This window comes from Megalopta genalis, chromosome 14, assembly GCF_051020955.1.
Source record: "Megalopta genalis isolate 19385.01 chromosome 14, iyMegGena1_principal, whole genome shotgun sequence".
Lineage (NCBI taxonomy): Eukaryota > Metazoa > Arthropoda > Insecta > Hymenoptera > Halictidae > Megalopta > Megalopta genalis.
In genome coordinates, this window is record NC_135026.1 from 1068865 (window position 1) to 1088952 (window position 20088).

A 20088-nucleotide genomic window follows, 5' to 3' on the forward strand; every position below is an offset into this window, starting at 1 on the left:
AGTGTTGCCCTAAAAGTTTTAGACAAAGAGAGGAAGTGGCGGGTGAGCAAGAGGGCATGACAACAGCACAATACATGGTGTGATAAACACATGGTGTGATATTTGACTAGAAAATTGTATTTTATTCGGGCATCGACATTCTCATTCAATAGACAGAATCGCTTGTTCGAATAAATAGACGGAATAATTTGTTCGAGTAAATAGACGGATCGATCGAATAAATCGATGGAACAGATTGTTTGAATAAGTATATTTATTTATTTATTAATTTATTTATTAATCATTCATTTAAAGGCAATAAATTTAGAAAGAGTAAATGTTGTAAATGATCCGGCGATGTACAATCTATTCTACAATAGTTAATGGCATTATGGTAACTTTGAATTGAAGATTGATTCGTATCTAAAAAATTGATTCGTTGTAAAAAATTAACCATCCAAAAATCAATTCAAAGGAATCGAAAATCGTCTTAAAAAATCGATTCTTATGTTTGAAACAATGAGAATTTGTCGGTAGAGATAAGAATAATAATATTATATAATAATAGATAATAATTCAATATGATAACAGTGCATGATTCATGTGTATATCTGATTCATATTTGCAATATTAATTTTATTTAACTGTTAGGTTATTGTACTCAAATAAAAAAATGTTTCAAACATGTATATTTTTTGATTTGGAAACAACTGGATTAATAACAAAATGCATGCCAAAAATCACAGAATTATCATTAATAGCAGTATCAAGAAATGCCATATCTGTTGAAACAGGAACTTTACCAAGAGTTTTAAGTAAATTAGTTCTACCAATAAATCCAGTCAAAGAGATACCTAAGGCAATTGAAACATTAACAGGTATTTTAGTTTCTACTATATCATTATTATTAAAATAAAACAATATTTATGGTTATCTGTACAAGTGTGGTTTTGATTCAATTATTTCTGTTTCAAATCTAATATTTTTATATCTCACTGTAGGTTGATTGTCTTACTAAGTTTACTCTTTATTTGAATGTACCATGTATCAAAAATCAGTGTTGTTCTGTCTAATATAGCATTGTCTTAGGTGTGTGTTCTTCCGTGCTTATTACCTTGGGAATTAAAAAATGCATGTTGTTAGACTTTTTATTTGTCATATTACAATAATTATGTAAGAATTCCCCTATACTTTACGAAGAAAAGCATTTGAGATGGTTAATGGAAGTTACTACAAGCTGTTATAATGTGAACATATGTTTGAGAAGTATATTGTTATCCATTACTTTAATTTATTATTTTATTTAGTCTATGATTAATGCTTCTTGCAACATGTAATCTTGTTAGGTCCTACTTTTTATAATGTAGCCATTGCAATTGCTTGAAAAAGTTTCATTGTCTTCATGTCATTTCATTATCTTTCGCTTAATTATTAATAATCACAATTATTCTATTTTAGGCTTATCAAATGAAAGTGTAGACAATGTTGGATCTTTTACTCGCGATACATATGATTTAATCATAAGTTTCATAAATCGACTCACACCACCAGTTTGTTTTATAGCTTATAATGGAAATAAATATGATTACCCTATATTATTATGGGAACTTGGAAATATTAATGTGGTAAAAACAGTTAATAATATTAATACTACCATTTATCTATCTAATATCTTTTAATTATTTTTATGTGCTTGTATTTATATAATTTGTTTTTGTTATTACAGGATGTCGATAAAGCAATTCTTAGCATTGACATGATGCTTTTAATTAAAGATTATTTTAAAAATGTACATTCTATAACTGATGATAGTATTACAAGTGGTGCTACTTGTATTTCTGAAGATATTGATATTTTGTTAAATGATGGTTGTAATGAAATGTTATCAGATGCATTAGACAATGTCATGCGTGACAACGAAGGAGGTGATGCCTGTTCTAATTCTCCTCGAATCAATTACTATGAAGAACAATGGAAAATTAATGAGAGAACACCTGAAAGAAGTATTATTAAACAACCTAATATAAAATCGACGAATAGAGACTCTAATAGAGGAAGGAAAACATTACATTTTAAAAATAGTAAACCAAGTAATTTTAAATTACTAAGTGTCTATAAACATTTCTTTGGTACTGATTCTCCAAATGCACACACTGCTGAAGGAGATTGCCTTTCTATGATTCAATGTGCAATTCAGATAAAACATTTTTTTCTTGAATGGGCTGACTTTAATGCAGTACCTATGATTAATCACAAGAAACAAGGATTCTAATATATTTTACACGTCTTTATTTTGTATACAATAATTGTACGTATATAGAGTACCTTCGAAAAAACATTTACAATTAACAAGTTCAGTTATATATGCATCTAGAAAATGGAGAACAACTAATCTCCTAAAGGAGAATATAAAAGTTATTAACCTTCTCCTCGTCAAAAAATGCTTCCAAATACAAAAAATCTCAGTAAAATATTAAACTTCGGAAGAATGTGAAAGAATATTTCAAAAAAATATTTATTACCACTTAATTTCATTTGTAGAAAGTATTAAAATCAGAAGTAGTTGTCCATTTCATATTTGATTTGAATTCAAAGAATGTACCGAAATCAAAAGTAGTTGCTCCGTTTATATAGTGCGCTCCACATCCATCTAATTAGAAAATCACGATAAAACATTAATATTTTAAATGGATTCATATATAACGAATACTTGGAAAAATTAGAAAAATTATACTTAAGGTGGACTTGGTTGGTCCATTTCAGAGATTTTTTTGTGGTTTAATATTTTATTCTTTGTATTTGAACGTATTTTTTGGAGAATATTTTTTGTATTTGAAAGCATTTTTTAGGAGGTGAGAGATTTAACTTACCCTGGAAGTTTCTTGAAATAAAAATAACTTTTGAATGCTTTTTTGGGGGATTAATTTTTTGAATTAATATTTTCTGGATGCATTTTTGGGAGTCTATCTGGTAAACATTGTAATTCTGAACCTTAGTTCGCAATGTAAAGCCTCTGCCTGATCGTAGTTCAGAATTGTAATGTTCGCCTGGTAGATGCTACGACCAAGTACATGTAAAAAGCTTGGTAGTGTACTTTGCGAGCAAATTTATGTCAATTTGATGCAAAAATACTGCTTTTGGTTCGCATTTTATATGTATTTCGCTAAGGCCAAATTCCTGGCGTAATACGGAAATAGATGTTCGATATTTGGAAGCAGACGCTTTGCGTTGTCAAATCAATGGCAAACTTGGCGCAATCTTGTAGCGAAACGTTTTATGTGAATGGTCGATAGCACTCGTATCACAGATGTGGCAGTGCTATAGGGTTTGGCCTGAATTTGGCATGGACAAAACGTTGGTGTCAAATCCGTGCGGAAACGGACGGCTCGGTATTTGACATAACAGTTTAGATTCAGATTCATAACCGTCAGATTCATGTCAAATTCAGGACAAATTGTTTACTGGGTATAAACATGTAGCTATTGTAATGTTTCTTGGGCAGCTTATATGTGTAAAATTTACACCAATGGATGGTTTATAGACGTCGTTTGCTTATTTGTAGAAAGATACATGTGGGGTATAATGACAGAATTTACGATGCCTCGCTAGGTATCAGAGAAATGCAGTTCTGAATGACGTCTAACCAACTACTGACCAACTTCGTTCAGTTCTTTTCTAAACACCGTCCTAAACTAAGAGAAGAATGGGATTATATTTATTGAGAATATCTAAAAAAAATTATTAACCCCTGATATTAAACAAGATAGATTTGCGATAAAATATTAACCCTTAGCACTCTGAACCATTCTGGGTGTTGGCTATCAGCTACTCAGCGCCACTTTTTGGCAGAAACGGACATTTACATACCCTCGTATTATTTAGTATGGTTTTGGAACTAACTAACATATTACAATGATATTGGACTTATATGAATTGGCTGAAATTGAGAAATTTGCAAAAAAATCAATATTTTATTTTTTATAATTTTGTTATTGTTTGTTTTATAATTTTGTTTTGTTGTTGTAATCGCTATCTATGCGAACTCTTTCTCTCGTCGCCTTGTTGCTTGGACGATATCACTATCACTGTTATCAAAACGATAGACTAACTGTAGAAGAAAACCTTCTACAGTTAGTCTTTCTAACATAACTGGAACTCATCTTCACTACTACTTATGTCATGAGACTCATTCGTATTTGAACGTTTTGCCATTGTTCTAATAAAAAATATGAATAAATACATAGGTTGAAAATTTCTAATTGTTATTACTAACTCACAAGATGATATTTACCAAAAAAAACTTTTACCAAACAATTTATTTACCAAGAGAAGAATCACTTTTCTGATTTTCTCACTCGTTAGATCTATACCGCTCGACGCTTCAAACCAGACTGAGTTCAGCTTTGAAAATCTTTTCCTCCAGATTTAGACTTGCTTATTTATGATTATATTTATGATTATACAGTGCGTGCTATGTTCGCATACCGACCTTTTTTCTACAAACTTGCCTTATCGCTCTTTTCAAGTGGCGCCTTTGAAGTCCTCGGACCGTCGTGAGCACGCCTCTCACGTTCTCGTTAAAACCCGCTGACATTTCTTATATATATCTTCTTAGTAATTTTACTATATTTTGACTTAATTTCTTGTGCCATTTCAAAAGAAAACTTCAGGGAAACATGCATGTCTCAAAAAGTTGCGCTGAAATAACTTAATTACCCGTAATCACTAATAAACTTTAATGTCCCACGAGAGGGGACATCCGAGTGATATGCTAGAATTCGATGTCCCACGAGAGGGGACAGCGGAGTGCAAAGGGTTAAAATTGAAATTTTGTACAACTTGTGTATATAATATTAATTTAAATATATAATTTAATAATAATAATTTAATTTATATAATTTTAATTTAAAGTTTTTGATTTAAAATATATTGTATTAATAAATATTGTTAAAAAATATTATTTGTGTATTTTCAATCTGTAAGAAATAATGTATCATTATGCACAATAAGTGACATGATGCACCTTATACACAGCAGAACATATGAAGAGATAGCATACATATTATTGTACCCGAATATTAATGAGAGCAACCGTCCATACATTGAGAGGTGTGATTCGTATTTTCGTACCTTCCGGTGACACACGGTCTCTCTCTCGGTCGCCACGGCGTTTAGCGCGGCAGAACGAATGGCGAGTGAGAGGCGACAATCGCCTCGTCCTGCTACCTGACTCGGCCGAAAAAGTCGTCGTCCGCTAAGGGTTAAACAATGGATGCGAAAAAAAGTCTGCTAAAACTCGACGGTGACTTGACTTATAAACAGCTGTGGGTCATAACGAAATAAAATGCTAAATTTTGAGGGAAGTAATGGCTTTTCGGGAAACTGCATGCTACGGATGGAGTGGTATTATCTGAAGGACAGTTGGGTTCTTTGAGAACTCCAACTGTTTTGTATACAGTATGGTCAACCTAAACATTTCCACGTAAACATCTCCTCTGATAATGATGTCAACAAATTGTTTAACATGTGATTTTATTGGTGTGAATACTGTTGCGAATTTCATTAACTCTCTGCACAATTCGTCGCGACATTTCACTTAAAATAACACAGCATAATAACACAACACAATTTTACAACGACTGCTTAAATGTTGATAGGTTGATCGCTCGGCGGTTCTATCTCGACTGCTGACTGTCTGTCGGTACAATAGTTCCGTTCCCTATCTTCAATTATTGTCCACCACAGGGCACTATCACATTATATATGTAGGGTTCAGTGTTATAATGAATACTCCAGGTTCCCTACTATACGTGTGCACACTTCGAGGTTCAGAGACGGAGAGCCACGAGGAGGAAATGTGCTCCTCGTGATGGCGGCAGAGAGCCGCCGCGCCTGCGCCATGCGCAGGCGGTCGGAGTGGGGAAACCACGTCCCCACAGACTCCCCCCCGAGTGTGAACGTACTCATTTTATTGACAAAAATATAAAAATTTTTAAATTTTACGGCGTACTAATTCTACCGGGACAGTGTCCCGAACGCTTATGCTTAACTTATGAACTACTGTATACATGGAAATTTACATTTTGGTATTCGGCACGAATCTCACTTTACGTGAGTAAGTCCTGATCGTCGGACCAGGGACCCACACGCACCCACGCGAGGTGGTGGGATTCGGCGCTGTGTCCTCCTCGAGGCGCAGAAGCAGGACCCCCCCCCCCCCAACGTGGTCATCATCACGCCGGCAGACACCAGCAAGTACGAGGACAGCTCGAAGACAAAGGAGGCGGTCTTCGAACTGGTCTCGCCGAGAGCGGACGGCCTGCAAATCAGGGGCGTCCGCAGGGTGCAGGGTTCCGGTATCGCGCTGGTCACGTCGAAAAACACCGACGTGGCAATCTTAATGGCGCACCAGAAACTAAAAGCTGCCGGTTTTATTGTAGGTGCTCCGGCCAAGCGGAACCCGCGGATCATCGTCTTCGATGTCCCGCGGGTCCAGGAGGACCCCAAGGAGACGACTGCAGCGATCCTGCAGCAGAACCTCAGCAAAGAGGAAGCGGCCAGCCTCTCCAAGGAGATTAACCTAGTATACAGGAGCGGCGATAAAACCAGGGACCGCTGCAACCTGATATTCGAGGTCAGCAAGCGTGCCCGGGACCTCCTGGTCTCCAAGGAGAGGCTGTACGTGGGCTGGAACTGCTGCAGGGTCCGGGACCACGTCAGCGTGACTAGATGTTACAAGTGCCAGGGATTCGGCCATCCTGCCAAATTCTGCAAGGCCGAGAAGGAGACCTGCGGCCACTGCGCGGAGACGGGGCACGGGATCAAGACCTGCCCGAAGAAAGAGAAGCCGGCCACCTGCGTAAACTGTATGAGGGGTAAGAAACCCTCCTCCCACTGCGTGACGAGCAAGGACTGCCCCGCGTATGTAGCTGCCATAAATCAGTCGCTCTCCCGAACTGATTATGGTTATTAGGCCCCCACCTAAAAATATCCCCGAAATTAGGATACTGCAGCTGAACATGAGACGTTCAGCTGCGGTCACCGGAGAGGTACGCGAGCTCATTGCCCAGAAGCGGCTAGACGTCCTGCTATTGCAGGAGGCATACGTCAGCCAGCTGGGCACGCGACATAGGATTAGTGGTCTAGGGTCCGGAGTGAGGTTGGCGGCAGCCGAACCACAACCCCCGTGGGCGGCTGTTGCCGTCTGCAACCCCAACTTCGACATGGTCTTCGTCTCGCAGCTCAGCTCACCCGGCTTTTCCTTTTACGCGGTGTCGTGCTATTTCCAGCACCGCGACGAAATAGAAAAGCACCTCAGCCACCTTGAGAAGGTGTTCTGCGCACTGAGGGGGGAGAGACTTTTAGTTTCGACAGACGCTAACACGCAATCCTCACTCTGGAGCCCTCGAGGCACAGACGAGAAAGGAGCTCAATTCGAGACTCTGATAGCGGCGTTTAGCATGGACGTTGTGAACGACGCAGCTCAACCACGTACCTTCTGGACGCCAACTGGGTCGTCATACATCGACGTAACCCTGGCGTTGCCTTCCATGTCTCCGTTCATCAGGAGCTGGAACGTAAGGTGTGCGTGGACGACCAGCGACCACAACGCCGTTGACATTAGGTTGCGGGCACCCAGAGCCGCGACGGGGAATCGCGGAGTCGCGAACTCTCGGTTCGACACTCGTCGAGCCGACTGGGAGCGATTCTCCGAGACCCTGTCCGATCTTTCACGATCGAGGCTCGAAGTCCTGAGCCTGGAGTCAGCGGAGGAAACCATAGGAATGGCAGAAACGCTCACAGACATCATCAAGGATGCCTGCATCGCGTCGATGCCGAGAAAGCGTAGATTTAGAAAGTCCAATCCGTGGTGGACGAAAGAGCTGACGGGCATGAAGAAGGCTGTCTACCGAAAGAGGCGTGCCTTCCAGAAGGAAAGAAATGAGTCCTCACGCCTCCTAAAACTGCTGGAGTACCACACTTCGTTGCGGAACTACAGCAGAGAGGTGAAGAGGGCGAAATTCGAGAGTTGGCGAAACTTTGTGTCGTCGTACGGGAACACGGAGCCTTGAGGCATCGTGTACAAGCTGCAAGCGAACAAGCTCCGTGTCGAGAGGGTGCTCAGCACCCTCCGGCGAGCTAACGACAACACCACGAGCGCGGTAGAAACAGCCAACACCCTTCTGGAAGCACACGTCCCGGACGACCGGACAGAAGACGACACGCCCGCGCAGCAAGAAGTTAGGGAGAACGTGCGAATCGCGCCAAACACCGCGGACGCCTCTCCGTTCTCACCGGACGAGGTCGTGGATGCGATTCGCACCTTCGGAAACGATAAGGCACCAGGGCCGGACCTTATCGAGGTCCGAGCGCTGAAGGCCGCCGCGAAAGTAGTGCTAGGACAGTTAGTTCGCCTTTTTAACGGGTGCCTTCGTTGGGGCGTCTTTCCTCTCACCTGGAAGGAGGGCTCCCTCAGAGTGCTCCTGAAGGGAGAGGGCAAGGACGTGAAGGACCCGAAGTCCTACCGACCGATCTGTCTCCTCTCCGTCGTAGGGAAAACCTTCGAGAAGCTCCTTAAGAGCCGACTCGAACAGACGGCGATGGCAACGGGACGCATCTCCAGCAGACAGTACGGCTTCATGCGCGGAAAGTCGACTGAAGATGCAATTGTCGAGCTGCGCCGCATGGTTGATGTCATGGAGCATCGGCATGTGATAGCGCTGCTATTCGACATTTCCGGAGCCTTCGACAACGTCTGGTGGCCCTTAGTTTTGAAGAGTCTTAGGGACCGAGACTGCCCGTGCAACGTCTTCGAAGTGGTCTCCAACTACTTCGAGGACCGCAAAGTCAGTATCACCGTCGGAACGGAAAGAGTCTCCAAGCGCGCGACGAGGGGGTGCCCACAAGGCTCCGTCCTCGGCCCGGCGTGCTGGGACCTGATGTTCGACGATCTCCTGAGGTCTCTCGAGGCCTCAGTCGAGAATAGATTCGTCGCCTACGCGGACGACCTCATCGTCCTCGTGGGCGGAAACTGCCGCAGAGACCTAGAGATCGAGGGTCAACGAGTTGTTGACCTGATCCTAGGTTGGTGCAGATCAGCAAAGTTAGAGATCTCCGAAAATAAATCCGAGGCGATTGTCCTGCGCAGCGAATATATCGAGAGAGATAGGATAGGCCGACGGGGAGGATCGCGCCCAGACCGAAAACGAACGGCAGTCCGCGCTTCAAAGCTAGATTTAGTTAAAAGGCCACCGACCATTCGGATCGGAAATAAGTCCTTGAAATTCAAACCCTTCGTCAAGTACCTCGGCGTCCACTTTGATAGGGGCATGGGTGTTCGAACCCACTGCAACTATATAAGTGACAAGGTCGGCTCGCTCTTCGCGAAGCTGGGTAGAATGGCAAGGCGTGAATGGGGGCTCCGCTTCGGGGCGCTCTCCGCCGTGTACCGTGGGGTTTTCATCCCGGTGGCAACGTACGCTGCCGCCGGGTGGGCCGACCGGTGCACGGGGGGGGGGGGGAAGCTCAAGGTGCTGAGAGCTGCACAGCGCCGTGCTCTCATCGCGATGACCGGCGCATATCGCCGGGCATCGTGGGACAGCATGTGCGTGGTGGCCGGTGCTATACCCATTGACGTTAAGCTCAGGCAAACCAAGGCCTTGTACGAGACGCGTAAAGGTAAAGACGCCAGAATAGGTAGCATCGTCGTTCCGGCGGGGGCCGACGATGCAAAACATAGGTTAGCGGTCGAGGCGTACAAGGTGTGGCAATCCATGTGGAATTCTTCCCACAAGGGCCGCACCACCTACGCCTTCTTCAAAAACATAGAGGAGAGAGTGGCGGCCAAGTGGACGAAACCGAACCACTACACCACGCAAGTCCTCACCGGCCACGGAAACTTCCAGGCGCGCGTACGGAGTTTCCGACGGTGAGGAGTGCGCGTGTGGTCACGGATCGGACACGGTCGATCACTTCCTCCTCGACTGTCCTAATTTCGACCCTCAAAGAGAAGCCCTCCGCGAGGTAGTACCAGCCGGAGACTGGAAATGGCCGGAAGCGGCACAACTCTTCGTGTCGTCTCCAGAGGCATTCCAGGTCTTCTCCGACTTCTGTAGGGAAGCCCTTTGGCTAAAGGGCTTCATGTAGGCAACCCCGGACACCTGTACTCCCCAGGACCCGGAAGGGGACGACTCACGTCCCCATCAACAACAACCCCAAACCCCTACCCATCCCTCCCAACTCCCATCCTTTCTCCTAGGTCTTCGCTTAGTGGACGCGAGGCGTCGCGTCACGAGTTCGCCTCCCCGTGGTTCCCCGTGGGCGCTAGCGAAAGGAGGGTAAAACCAGAATTTCGCTAGCGGCTAAAGAACTCGTCCATTGCAAACGGCTCAATGGCACGTGCGGATTTTTCCTTGGCCCTTCTCCTTGACAGTGGTTGGACTGGGGGTAGATGGCCGCTTAGCTGTGTATGCCCGTAAGGGCGAGGTAACATATCCGCGTCACCCTCGCGGTGACCGGATTCACACTAGATGACCTCCTCGAGGTGGTCTCCAAAGTCCAACCCCGCCTCCACGCGGCGGAGACCGGGCAACGCAAGTCTGTATTTGCGGCTAAAAAGGGCTATGGCACCCGCCCTGCCTAGTCCCATCCTTCCCCATCATAGATTCCTCCCCATCACGGTTTTGTGGAGCTGAACGGCCGCGGTGCTTGCGTGAGGTGCTTGACACCCGCTACCGTAGCTGGCGAAGCTCTGCCACGCCAACCGCAATATGCTTATCCACCCTAGACGGGCACCAACCATGGGCAGCCGCCTAGAACACTACCAACGAGCAAAGAAAAGCTGTCACTCGCCAACCTAGCACGCTGCATAATCATTGCTGTCGTGTGGGAAAGGGGGTGATTACATGTGGCAGAGTGCCGACGCTGCGGAGGGCAGTGGCGGACACCCGCCGCCGCGGTCGAGCGGCGAAGCAAAACCCTCCTAATAACCTTTTATACACAGTTGGAGTAGGTAGCACGGCCTACCCAACTCAAAATAAACTTGAACACTCCTTACACGGACACGGAGTTAAGACTGGGTCTTCCGTACCCAGCCTAATGAACGATGAGCGAAGGCGGCGATTTACCCACGTTCGGACCCCTCGTAGGTGTTCCGTCGGGGGGTAGGTAATCATCATTGTGTATGCCAACATTGGCGAGGAAACATATCCGCGCCACTTTCGTGGTGGCCGGATTCACAATAAATGTCCTCCTCGAGGAGAAACGCCGGTTTAAGCAGTTCGGTGGAAACGGTGCGCACCGTCCCATTCACGTCTATTTGGTAAACTCTCTCGGAGTTGCGTTTGACCACCTTGTGTGGTCCCGAGTAGGGCGGTTCCAACGCCCTTTTGGCCATGTGCCGCAGAAAAACGTGCGAGCACGAACTCAGTTCTTTAAATACAAATGACCGTTTAAAGTTTTTGTGGACTTCCTCGAGGAAGACATTCGGATCGGGCGTGGTGTCGCCCGGGAGGAAGAATTCCCCGGGAAGTCGTAACGTAGTCCCGAATAAGAATTCGGCCGGAGAGGCTCCAACATCGGTTCGGACGTGCGAACGTAGTCCTAACAGAACCGATGGTAGAACACGTGTCCAATCCTTAGTCGCGTGGCACATTATCGATGCTTTCAGAGCTCGATGCCACCGCTCTATTAATCCATTAGATGCCGGATGGTAGGGAGAGGTCCGGGCTCGGTCACATCCGATCAGCGTCAGCAGGGCTGAGAACAGTCGCGACTCGAATTGGGTTCCTTGGTCCGTAGTGATGACCTTGGGAGCCCCGTAACGCGACATCCACGTTTCGAAGAACGCTCTTGCCACCGACTGCGCCGAAGTGTCTGGCAAAGGAGCAGCCTCTACCCAGCGGGAGAATCGGTCTATGACAGTTAAACAATAGCTGTACCCGTCCGACACGGGTAGCGGGCCAACGATGTCCAGATGGACATGGTCGAATCGCCCATCCGGGGCAACAAAGTGCTCGGGCAAGTGGCTAGTATGCCGTGAGACTTTAGTACGCTGACATTTGATGCACTGCTTGCATCACTGAGCAACATCCCGCTGAATGTTGGGCCAAATGTACCGTTGTCTAATTAGTCTGTCGGAAACCCTGGCACTCGGGTGGGCCAGATTATGTACAGTGTCGAAAACTGTCCTTCGCAACGTCGCGGGAATGTATGGGCGGATCGTCTCACCAGATATTTCACAAAATATTGGTATATTGTCCGAACCGAACAGTAGTTTCTTTAATTTAATCGAGACATCGGCGGATTGGCATAATTGCTTTAGTTGCTCGTCCGTTTCCTGATGCTCGGAGATTTCTTTCAAATTGATTTCAACGGGTAGGCGGAGTGTGTCGACACGTGACAATCCGTCGGCTACGACGTTGTCCGCCCCCGGAATGTAGTAAATGTTCGTGGTGAACTGCGCGATGAACGAGAGCTGGCGGATTTGGCGCGGAGAAGCCTTCTCGAGCCTCTGTCGAAACGCGTAAGTGAGCGGCTTGTGGTCGGTCAGGATTGAAAATTCCTGGCCTTCCACATAATGCCGAAAGTGCTTAATAGCCTCGAATACCGCCGTTAGCTCGCGATCATACGCGCTGTATTTCACCTGCGCGGTTGAAAACTTGCGCGAGAAGAATGCCAGGGGTTCCCACAGTGATTTTGAACCCCGCTGTTCAAGGACCGCCCCCATTGCAAGGTCGGACGCGTCAGTGACAATGCGTAATTCCGCGCCCGAACGAGGGTGAGCCAGGAGAGTCGCTTCGACCAGCGCTTCTCTGGTTTTGACGAAGGCATCAATAGCCTCTTTGGTCCAGTCAATCTCGCGTGTATCGTGCTTTTTCGAGTCGCGAATGAACTCGTTTAGTGGCGCTTGCAAGCGTGCCGCATGTGATATGTTCCTCCGATAGAAATTTACCATGCCCAAGAAACGGCGGAGGTCAATGATTCTCTTGGGCCTCGGGAACTGCGATATGGCCTCGACGGCTGATTCCAGGGGACGAATGCCCTGCGGACTGACAAGGTAACCTAGGAATTCTATTTCCTTAACCGCGAAAACATTTCGTGAGGTTCACCCTGAAATGGTGTTCCTGCAGGCGTCTCAAGACACTATTTATGTGACGCAAGTGTTCCTGTTCCGACTCCGACGCGATTAAAATATCATCGATATATACGAATACGAAATCCAGATCGCCCAGGATCCTATTAAGGAAGCGTTGGAAAGTCTGGCTAGCATTCTTCAGACCGAATGTCATGAAGAGAAACTCAAAAAGCCCGAAGGGTGTTATCACCGCCGTCTTTTCCACGTCTTCCGGAGCCATGGGGATCTGGTTATATGCCTTATATAGGTCAAGTGACGAAAAATGCGTCTTCCCACTTAGATTAGTCGAGAAGTCGTGTAGGTGAGGAGTCGGATACTTGTCTGGAATCGTCCGCTTGTTCAGCCCCCTGTAATCTCCGCACACGCGCCAAGTGCCACCCTTCTTCAAGGCCATATGGATGGGACTGGCCCATGGGCTTGAGGAAGGGCGGCAAATTCCGGCCGTAACTAATGCTTCAAACTCCTTCTTCGCCGCGCGGAGTTTGTCCGGATTAAGTCGTCGAGCCCTCTCTGATACAGGAGGACCAGTCGTCAGGATGTGGTGCAACACATCCACTGACTTGGAGGGCGGCATCTTCGTGGTGCCAAACACCTCCGAGAATTCCGCGAGTATATGTTTCACGCGCGGGTCCGGAATAACGGAGCTCACAGTGCTATACTCTACTGATTTCGCCGTCGCCACGGTATAGAGGCTGGTCATCGAGTCGACCAGTCGGCCTCTACGAAGATCTACTAACAAACCGTAGTGTTTGAGAAGATCCGCTCCTATAATCGCGTGGGGCACTGCCGCGATGCAGAAGCTCCACGAGATAGCGCGGCGCAATCCCAAATCGAGGGTCCGAAACGATTCCCCAAAGGTGTCTATTGCCGTATCATTGGCCGCATATAAGCGAAAACCGGTTGGCCTGCCCTGGATTCGCGAATTAGCAGGGACCAGGGACAGATCGGCACCCGTATCGATGAGATATTGCTGACCCGTAACGCGGTCGCGTACGTGTAGTCTGGACGTCTTACGCCTCCCTTCCAAGCCCGTCCCAGCAATGGAAGGTTTGTTTAGTTTCCCGCGGTGAACTCATTGTACTTCGCGCACCACGGCTTACAGGAGCGGGGCGACTGGGGGAAATTCGTGTGCTCATAGTACAATTTACGCGTCGGACTCCCATGTGGGGAACGGCCGCGTGGTCCCGACGACCTTGGCCGACGCCTTTCTGAAACCCCGCTCTTGGCCGCCAATTTGCCCAGATGGATGATCACGCGGTCCAGCTTTTCCTCCAGCGCCGTTGGCCTCGGTGCAGATTCCGCGGCAGTAGAGTGGCCTCCAGGCGCTGGTGCAAGGGCTGCTGCAACGGGTGGCCTGCCAAGCGCTGGCACACGGGCTGCTGAAATTGTGGGGCCCTCAAGGCCGGCGCACTCGTACAAGCGATCGGCAACCGCCGCGAGCTTATCGGGATCGGTGAACCCTGTAGAAGCTAGGATCGGACGGTGAGCCGGTTGAATGAGTTCCATGAATAGGCTCGTTATTACACCGTCGTCGCACGCACCGTTATTCAAGTTCTTAAGTCTCGCAAGGGTAAGTGAGGGTCTACCGTCAGTAAGCACTTGACCCTTCAGCAAGCGGCGTAGGTTAGCCTCAGGGGACGGGCCATACATCGCTATTATACGTTCCTTTATGAGTGTATATATATTAGGTGGGCGCGGCACCTTTAAGTATAAGTCTCTCACCGTGGCCGCGACTTCGAGGTCGAGCTTTCGCGACATAGTCCGCCATCGTAGACTCCGCGGTAATATGCGACGTACGGAATGTAGACTCGACCAACGCGAACCACAAGGTCGGGTCCTCACGATAAAACGCGGGGAGTTTGGGAGAGCGGCAGCTCTCGATTTTGTCCAGGGCCGCGGCGCACGCGCCCTCGTCAGCTGCCATGCTGTCCTTCTCGCACGCACACACTAAGATGGCCGACGCGCACACGAAAGTGCTGAGTCACGACAAGATGGCCGACGCGTTATAACAAGATGGCCGACGCGTTGCAACAAGATGGTCGCCGCACCGCGCAAAAGTGCTGAATCACGGCATTATATTCGACACGCGCGTTTCCGGGATCTCGGTGAGTTCCGAGAGCTTCGGACGGTGAAATTGCTGGCGATACCTCGCCGAATAAGCACCGGTGTCGTAGATTCCGTCCGCAACTGCGTATCACCCGATCTTCCGGGCCCCAGGGAATCCTGCAGTCTCCGGACGGTATGGTTACGGGCGGACCGTGTCGAAAAGGCGCCGGTGACGGTGGCTTCGCGCTTTACCTCAGCGGGGAGCAGACCGCCACGGAATTGTGCTGGGAACCTCCGGAGCCAGCGTCATCTTCCACGTGGTCGAAGCCACAGGTGGTTTTCCGGCTGGAAATCGATGAAAAGGCGCCGGTGACGATGGCTTCACGCAGTCCCTCCCAGTTGACGATTGGCCGGCGGCAGTAGGCTTCTACCTCGTCAACGTTGATGCACACGGAAAAATGCGTTCTAAGTCGAACGTCGGGGTCACCAAATGTAGGGTTCAGTGTTATAATGAATACTCCAGGTTCCCTACTATACGTATGCACACTACGAGGTTCAGAAACGGAGAGCCACGAGGAGGAAATGTGCTCCTCGTGATGGCGGCAGAGAGCCGCCGCGCCTGCGCCATGCGCAGGCAGTCGGAGTGGGGGAACCACGTCCCCACATATACATATAAAAACTGTTCATTTTGGAATATTTATCTCTGAAAATCATATCGAATTCATATATAAAATCAACCTCATCATTAAAATTAATAGATTCATTTGCTTCTAGAATTTGTTGACATAAAAATTTTCAAAATCTTCATTATTTATTTCATCGACGAATTTAGATGATGCTGAAGTTATAACTGAAGAATTATGATTATCTGTTGAATCAAAAATTGGCTGGTTCGTGTAAAAATAGCCTTTCGGTAAATATTGAGAAACAAGTTCATCAAGATCTTGAAATTTATATTCTTCAATAACTTCATCACGATAATATATTCTTTTACCATAAATTTCAAATGACGGATGTGAATCTATTGTCTCTATGATCTCAAATTCATGTTTATTAAGTCTTGCGTAATCTTTACATAACTGTTGTTGTTCAAAGTATATGTTATATTCTGTTGTAAAGATAATACTTAGATATAAATATAAAATATAGGCCATGATGTCAAATTTTTTTTTTCTATTTATAATATAATCTTCAAAAAGTTTGATATTTTATTATGTTAGGGCCGTACGAATGTATCGTACGGTGCGCAGATTGAAGGTTGCTCCTCCAAATGCTGCGCCTCCAACGTCAACTTAATGGCGGTGAAGTTGATTCGTAAAAAAGGTTTAAACTAGGTTGAAAACGCAAGGCAACACAGTTTATTTGAAGAAGGTCCAGGGGTTTACAGTTGTGCGTGAGAGTGATTGACCATCTCTCGTGAGAGTTACCGACAAGACTGACTGTCTCGACAAATTTTGGGTTGCAGGTTGACTTGCTCGGGGTGGAGTCAATTTTGTGCGGCCAATTTTTGGAGCCTGATTGGCTTCACCCCCAACCTGCCCCCACTTCCGAAGACGTTGCTCTAGGGCCTTGAAAAAAGGGCAAGTCGACGGAAGGCAGTTGGAGACCACCTTGGGTCTCCGGCTAAAGTACAGCAATAATACTATTTCCCTTTTTTTTACTTTACCGGTTCTAACCGGTAAAGCAAACGGTAAAAAAATGTCGTTACAGCGGGTCGTCGTTGTACATCCGAAATATTTGAACCTTGTCCCGTAGGGTTCGGTTTATTTTATTGGTCTGTCAGGCACCTTTTCTCGGGGTCGTAGTTTAGACCCCGTAGGCCCTCAAGTGACCTGACAGATTATTCGGTGTTGATCCGTCCAGGACGGAACATATTATGACGAGAAACAAAACATTAATTTGAAAAAATAAACTTTATTTAAATATTTGAACCATCATTTTACATTTTTTTAAATAAATGACGTATCCATTCATTACACCGAATAAACCCCGTTAAAATTTGTCTAAGGGTGAAATATAAATAAAAAAATTCAGCCATTCATTCATTACACCAGGTAAATCACTTTAAAAAATTTTCCATCTATATTTTACCACTAAAAAATTCACCATCCATTCATTACACAAAGAAATTACAGTTAAAAAATGTTACCATCATCCCTATTTAACCCTTAAAAAATTTATATCATATTTTTTTACGGTTTAAAAATATTCATTTTTACAGCATGTACGGTTATTATTGGTTCTATTTAGATTTTTGTCGTATCCTTACTGTAATTCTTAAATGGAATACGACCTCTATATAATTTTTGACGTTTAATTACAATTAATTTAGCTATATTAATGCATTAATTAATGCCGTGCACCGAGCCAGGTCCGATTCTTGAAAAGGGCGTTTTTTTGTTGAGATAATCATTTGAGAAATGCATTTAAAATTCCATTTATAAAATTTTTAAGATATTTATTTAACTTTTTAAAAATCGTATTATATAATAAAAGTTTTCGAATTATTTTTTACGTTGTAATAAAATAGAAAAAAAACAAAACGTTAAAAAATATATAAACTAAGAATAAATGTGACGCGCGCCAAGTTCGCAGTTCGAATTCCGCAATAGTATCTTTTTTGTTTTCAGTCGTAAATCAATCATTTAATTTTTAAATACGAGATATATTTATTTTTTTATATATATCATTGTCTAAATAGGTTTGAACATCATTGTATATTTGATAAATGGTAAATCATTTGAATAAAAAGAGTCAAGTTTAATGTACCAAATAGGTCATTGGGGGGTTAATTTAAAAAATTTTTTTTGTTTTATTTTATCGTTTGAAATTTCACGTGAAAAAGAAAATGCACAACAAGATATCACACATCATTATAGTTTTTAATTCAAAGTTTAATGACAAGATTCATGTATTGTTAATATGTTATATGGACTAAATTTTTTAGTTAGTTAAAAACAAAAGTGATATCTTTAACGATTCAAGTATAGTTAAATTTTAAAAATATATTTAATGAATTATAAGGATAGTCGGCCTAACCCCCCCCCCCGTGTCCGCTACCTTGTCGTGGTGGGGGGGCTTCGTGCCCTAATGATCCTCAAGGCTGTGCCAGCGGGGAATTTATTCCCTGGCAGGTTCTACCTAGCTGGAGTGGCTTGAGGTGAGGGGCCTACTAAAAGTCGGACACATACCGTAAACCTGTGGTCATGTTTTACAGGAACGGGGGTCTTGCCTTAGCCGGCCGGGCCGCGAGGATGACAACCTCTCTAAAAAATCCCTAGCCCCAAGCAGTGTTGCGCGGTGATGAGGGCGTAGCTGGAGTAAGCGCCAGCTATGGTTGGTGGGTGCACCAATCGTTAGCGGACAACCCCGGGGTACCTGGCGACCCCCCGGGCGTATTAGCCTTCCCCGGGTATGGCGGCTCTACCCGGGGTGACCTCTTTTCCGACCATTCTCGTGGGATCAACTATGGATTGTTCACAAATTAAAAAAACCGGGGAGGGGGGAAACGAGAGGGAGGAGGAGGCGCGCGTGGCTAGCGTGCGCCTCGAGCGCATGGATGGGTCGGTGTTGCGGGAACTTCCCGCAACACGCGGCAGAGAGAGGTCCGCTGTGGACCTTGGCGAGTGCGATGGGGGAGAGGAGTCCGACCACTCGGTCTCCTCTCACCGCTCTTCGCAGAGCGCCCCTGGCTCCTCAACAGGGAGGAAGAGGGGAAGACCGCCGACTACTGGTCAGTACGTTGGCCTCTATGAGGCGAAACGTAAGCTGACGGAGGCCAACAGGGGCCTCATCGCGGCAATTTTTGACCCGGTGGCCCCGGGGCCGCAGCCCGGGAGATCGGTCGACCCGCTTCCGGACGAGGTGGAAATCGCTGCGAATCTTCGCAGCCGTCCGACGCGGGAGATAGCGGCGTCGATAATGGAGAGCCTGGCCGAAGTGGCCAAGATCTCTAATGCGACAAGGGAGTTGCGGCCAGTCACGGTGCGGATCCTGCAAGCGGCGGCCCTGAACAGCCGGGCGGGCGTTGCGGAGCTGACAATGAGGTCAGCTTCCGACGCCACCCGGCTGTTAGAAGCGGGAAACGCTCTCCTTAGGGAGCAGATGGCGGAGTTGCGGACCGAGGTGGCCCGACTCCGTCAGGCGGTGGAAACGAGGCCGGCAGCAGTCGAGATGCCTCCGCCGCCGGCCCCTGAGGGGGGCACAGGGCCGCTGCTGAGCGCCGGCGCCCGAGGGCCCCAACGCCCTGGGCGAGGGAAGCCCTTGCCGGCGTCCGCAGCGGTGCCAGCAAATTTGCTGGCACAGATCGGCTCCCTGATCGATGCCAAGCTGGCATCGTTCAGGAGGGAGCTGATCCCGCGGGTGCAGGATCCGCGGTCGGTGCCACCCGTGCCATCCACCCCCAGCCTGTCGATAGACAAGAAAGGGGGGAAAAAGGGTGGCAATAGAGGAGGGGCTGCGGCCGCTAAGGCGGCACAGATGCAGCCCCCACAGCAGAGGGCTGCCTCTGCTGTTGCGCCGCCCTCCACCGCACCTCCAACTGAGGTGTGGTCGAAGGTTGTTGGCCGAAAGGCCAAAAAGGCGGCTGCCGCAGTTAAACCTGCGGCGGCTGCCAAGGCCTCTTCGACCGGGAGGGCGGCGAAACGGGTGGCACCGGCTGCCCCCAAGAGGGCTCCCCTGCCGCCGCGTCCGCCCCGCACGGCTGCCGTCACGATAACGGTACCGGCCGGCGGGGTTATGACGTATGCCGAGGCAATGGCCACTGCCAGGTCAAAAGTTGACCTGGCAGAGATTGGCATTGTCTCGATGAAGCCGAGGAGGGCGGTGACGGGGGCTCTAATTTTGGAGATCCCCGGCGCCGACGGGGCTGCCAAAGCCACCGCCCTTGCCACGAAAGTGGCCGAAGCGCTGGCAGGCACCGGCGTGAA

General features: G+C 46.9%; 1 protein-coding gene across 5 annotated transcripts; it reads left to right on the forward strand.

Annotated features, from left to right (window-relative positions):
• Nucleotides 1-70: 70 nt before the first annotated feature.
• On the forward strand, nucleotides 71-4936 carry LOC117220338 (three-prime repair exonuclease 1). Of its 5 annotated transcripts, XM_033470204.2 has the most exons (5): nucleotides 258-512; nucleotides 631-857; nucleotides 1438-1604; nucleotides 1706-2287; nucleotides 3542-4936. In XM_033470204.2, exons 1-4 carry the CDS (start codon nucleotides 487-489, stop codon nucleotides 2249-2251), a joined length of 966 nt encoding a protein of 321 aa, XP_033326095.2. In that variant the 5' UTR covers nucleotides 258-486; the 3' UTR covers nucleotides 2252-2287; nucleotides 3542-4936. The 5 variants fall into 5 exon arrangements, with proteins under 5 accessions (XP_076382409.1, XP_033326097.2, XP_033326095.2 ...); XM_076526294.1 differs by lacking the exon at nucleotides 258-512 and adding an exon at nucleotides 71-93 and having other exon boundaries at nucleotides 1706-4936; XM_033470206.2 differs by lacking the exon at nucleotides 258-512 and adding an exon at nucleotides 100-247 and having other exon boundaries at nucleotides 1706-4936.
• Nucleotides 4937-20088: the final 15152 nt, after the last annotated feature.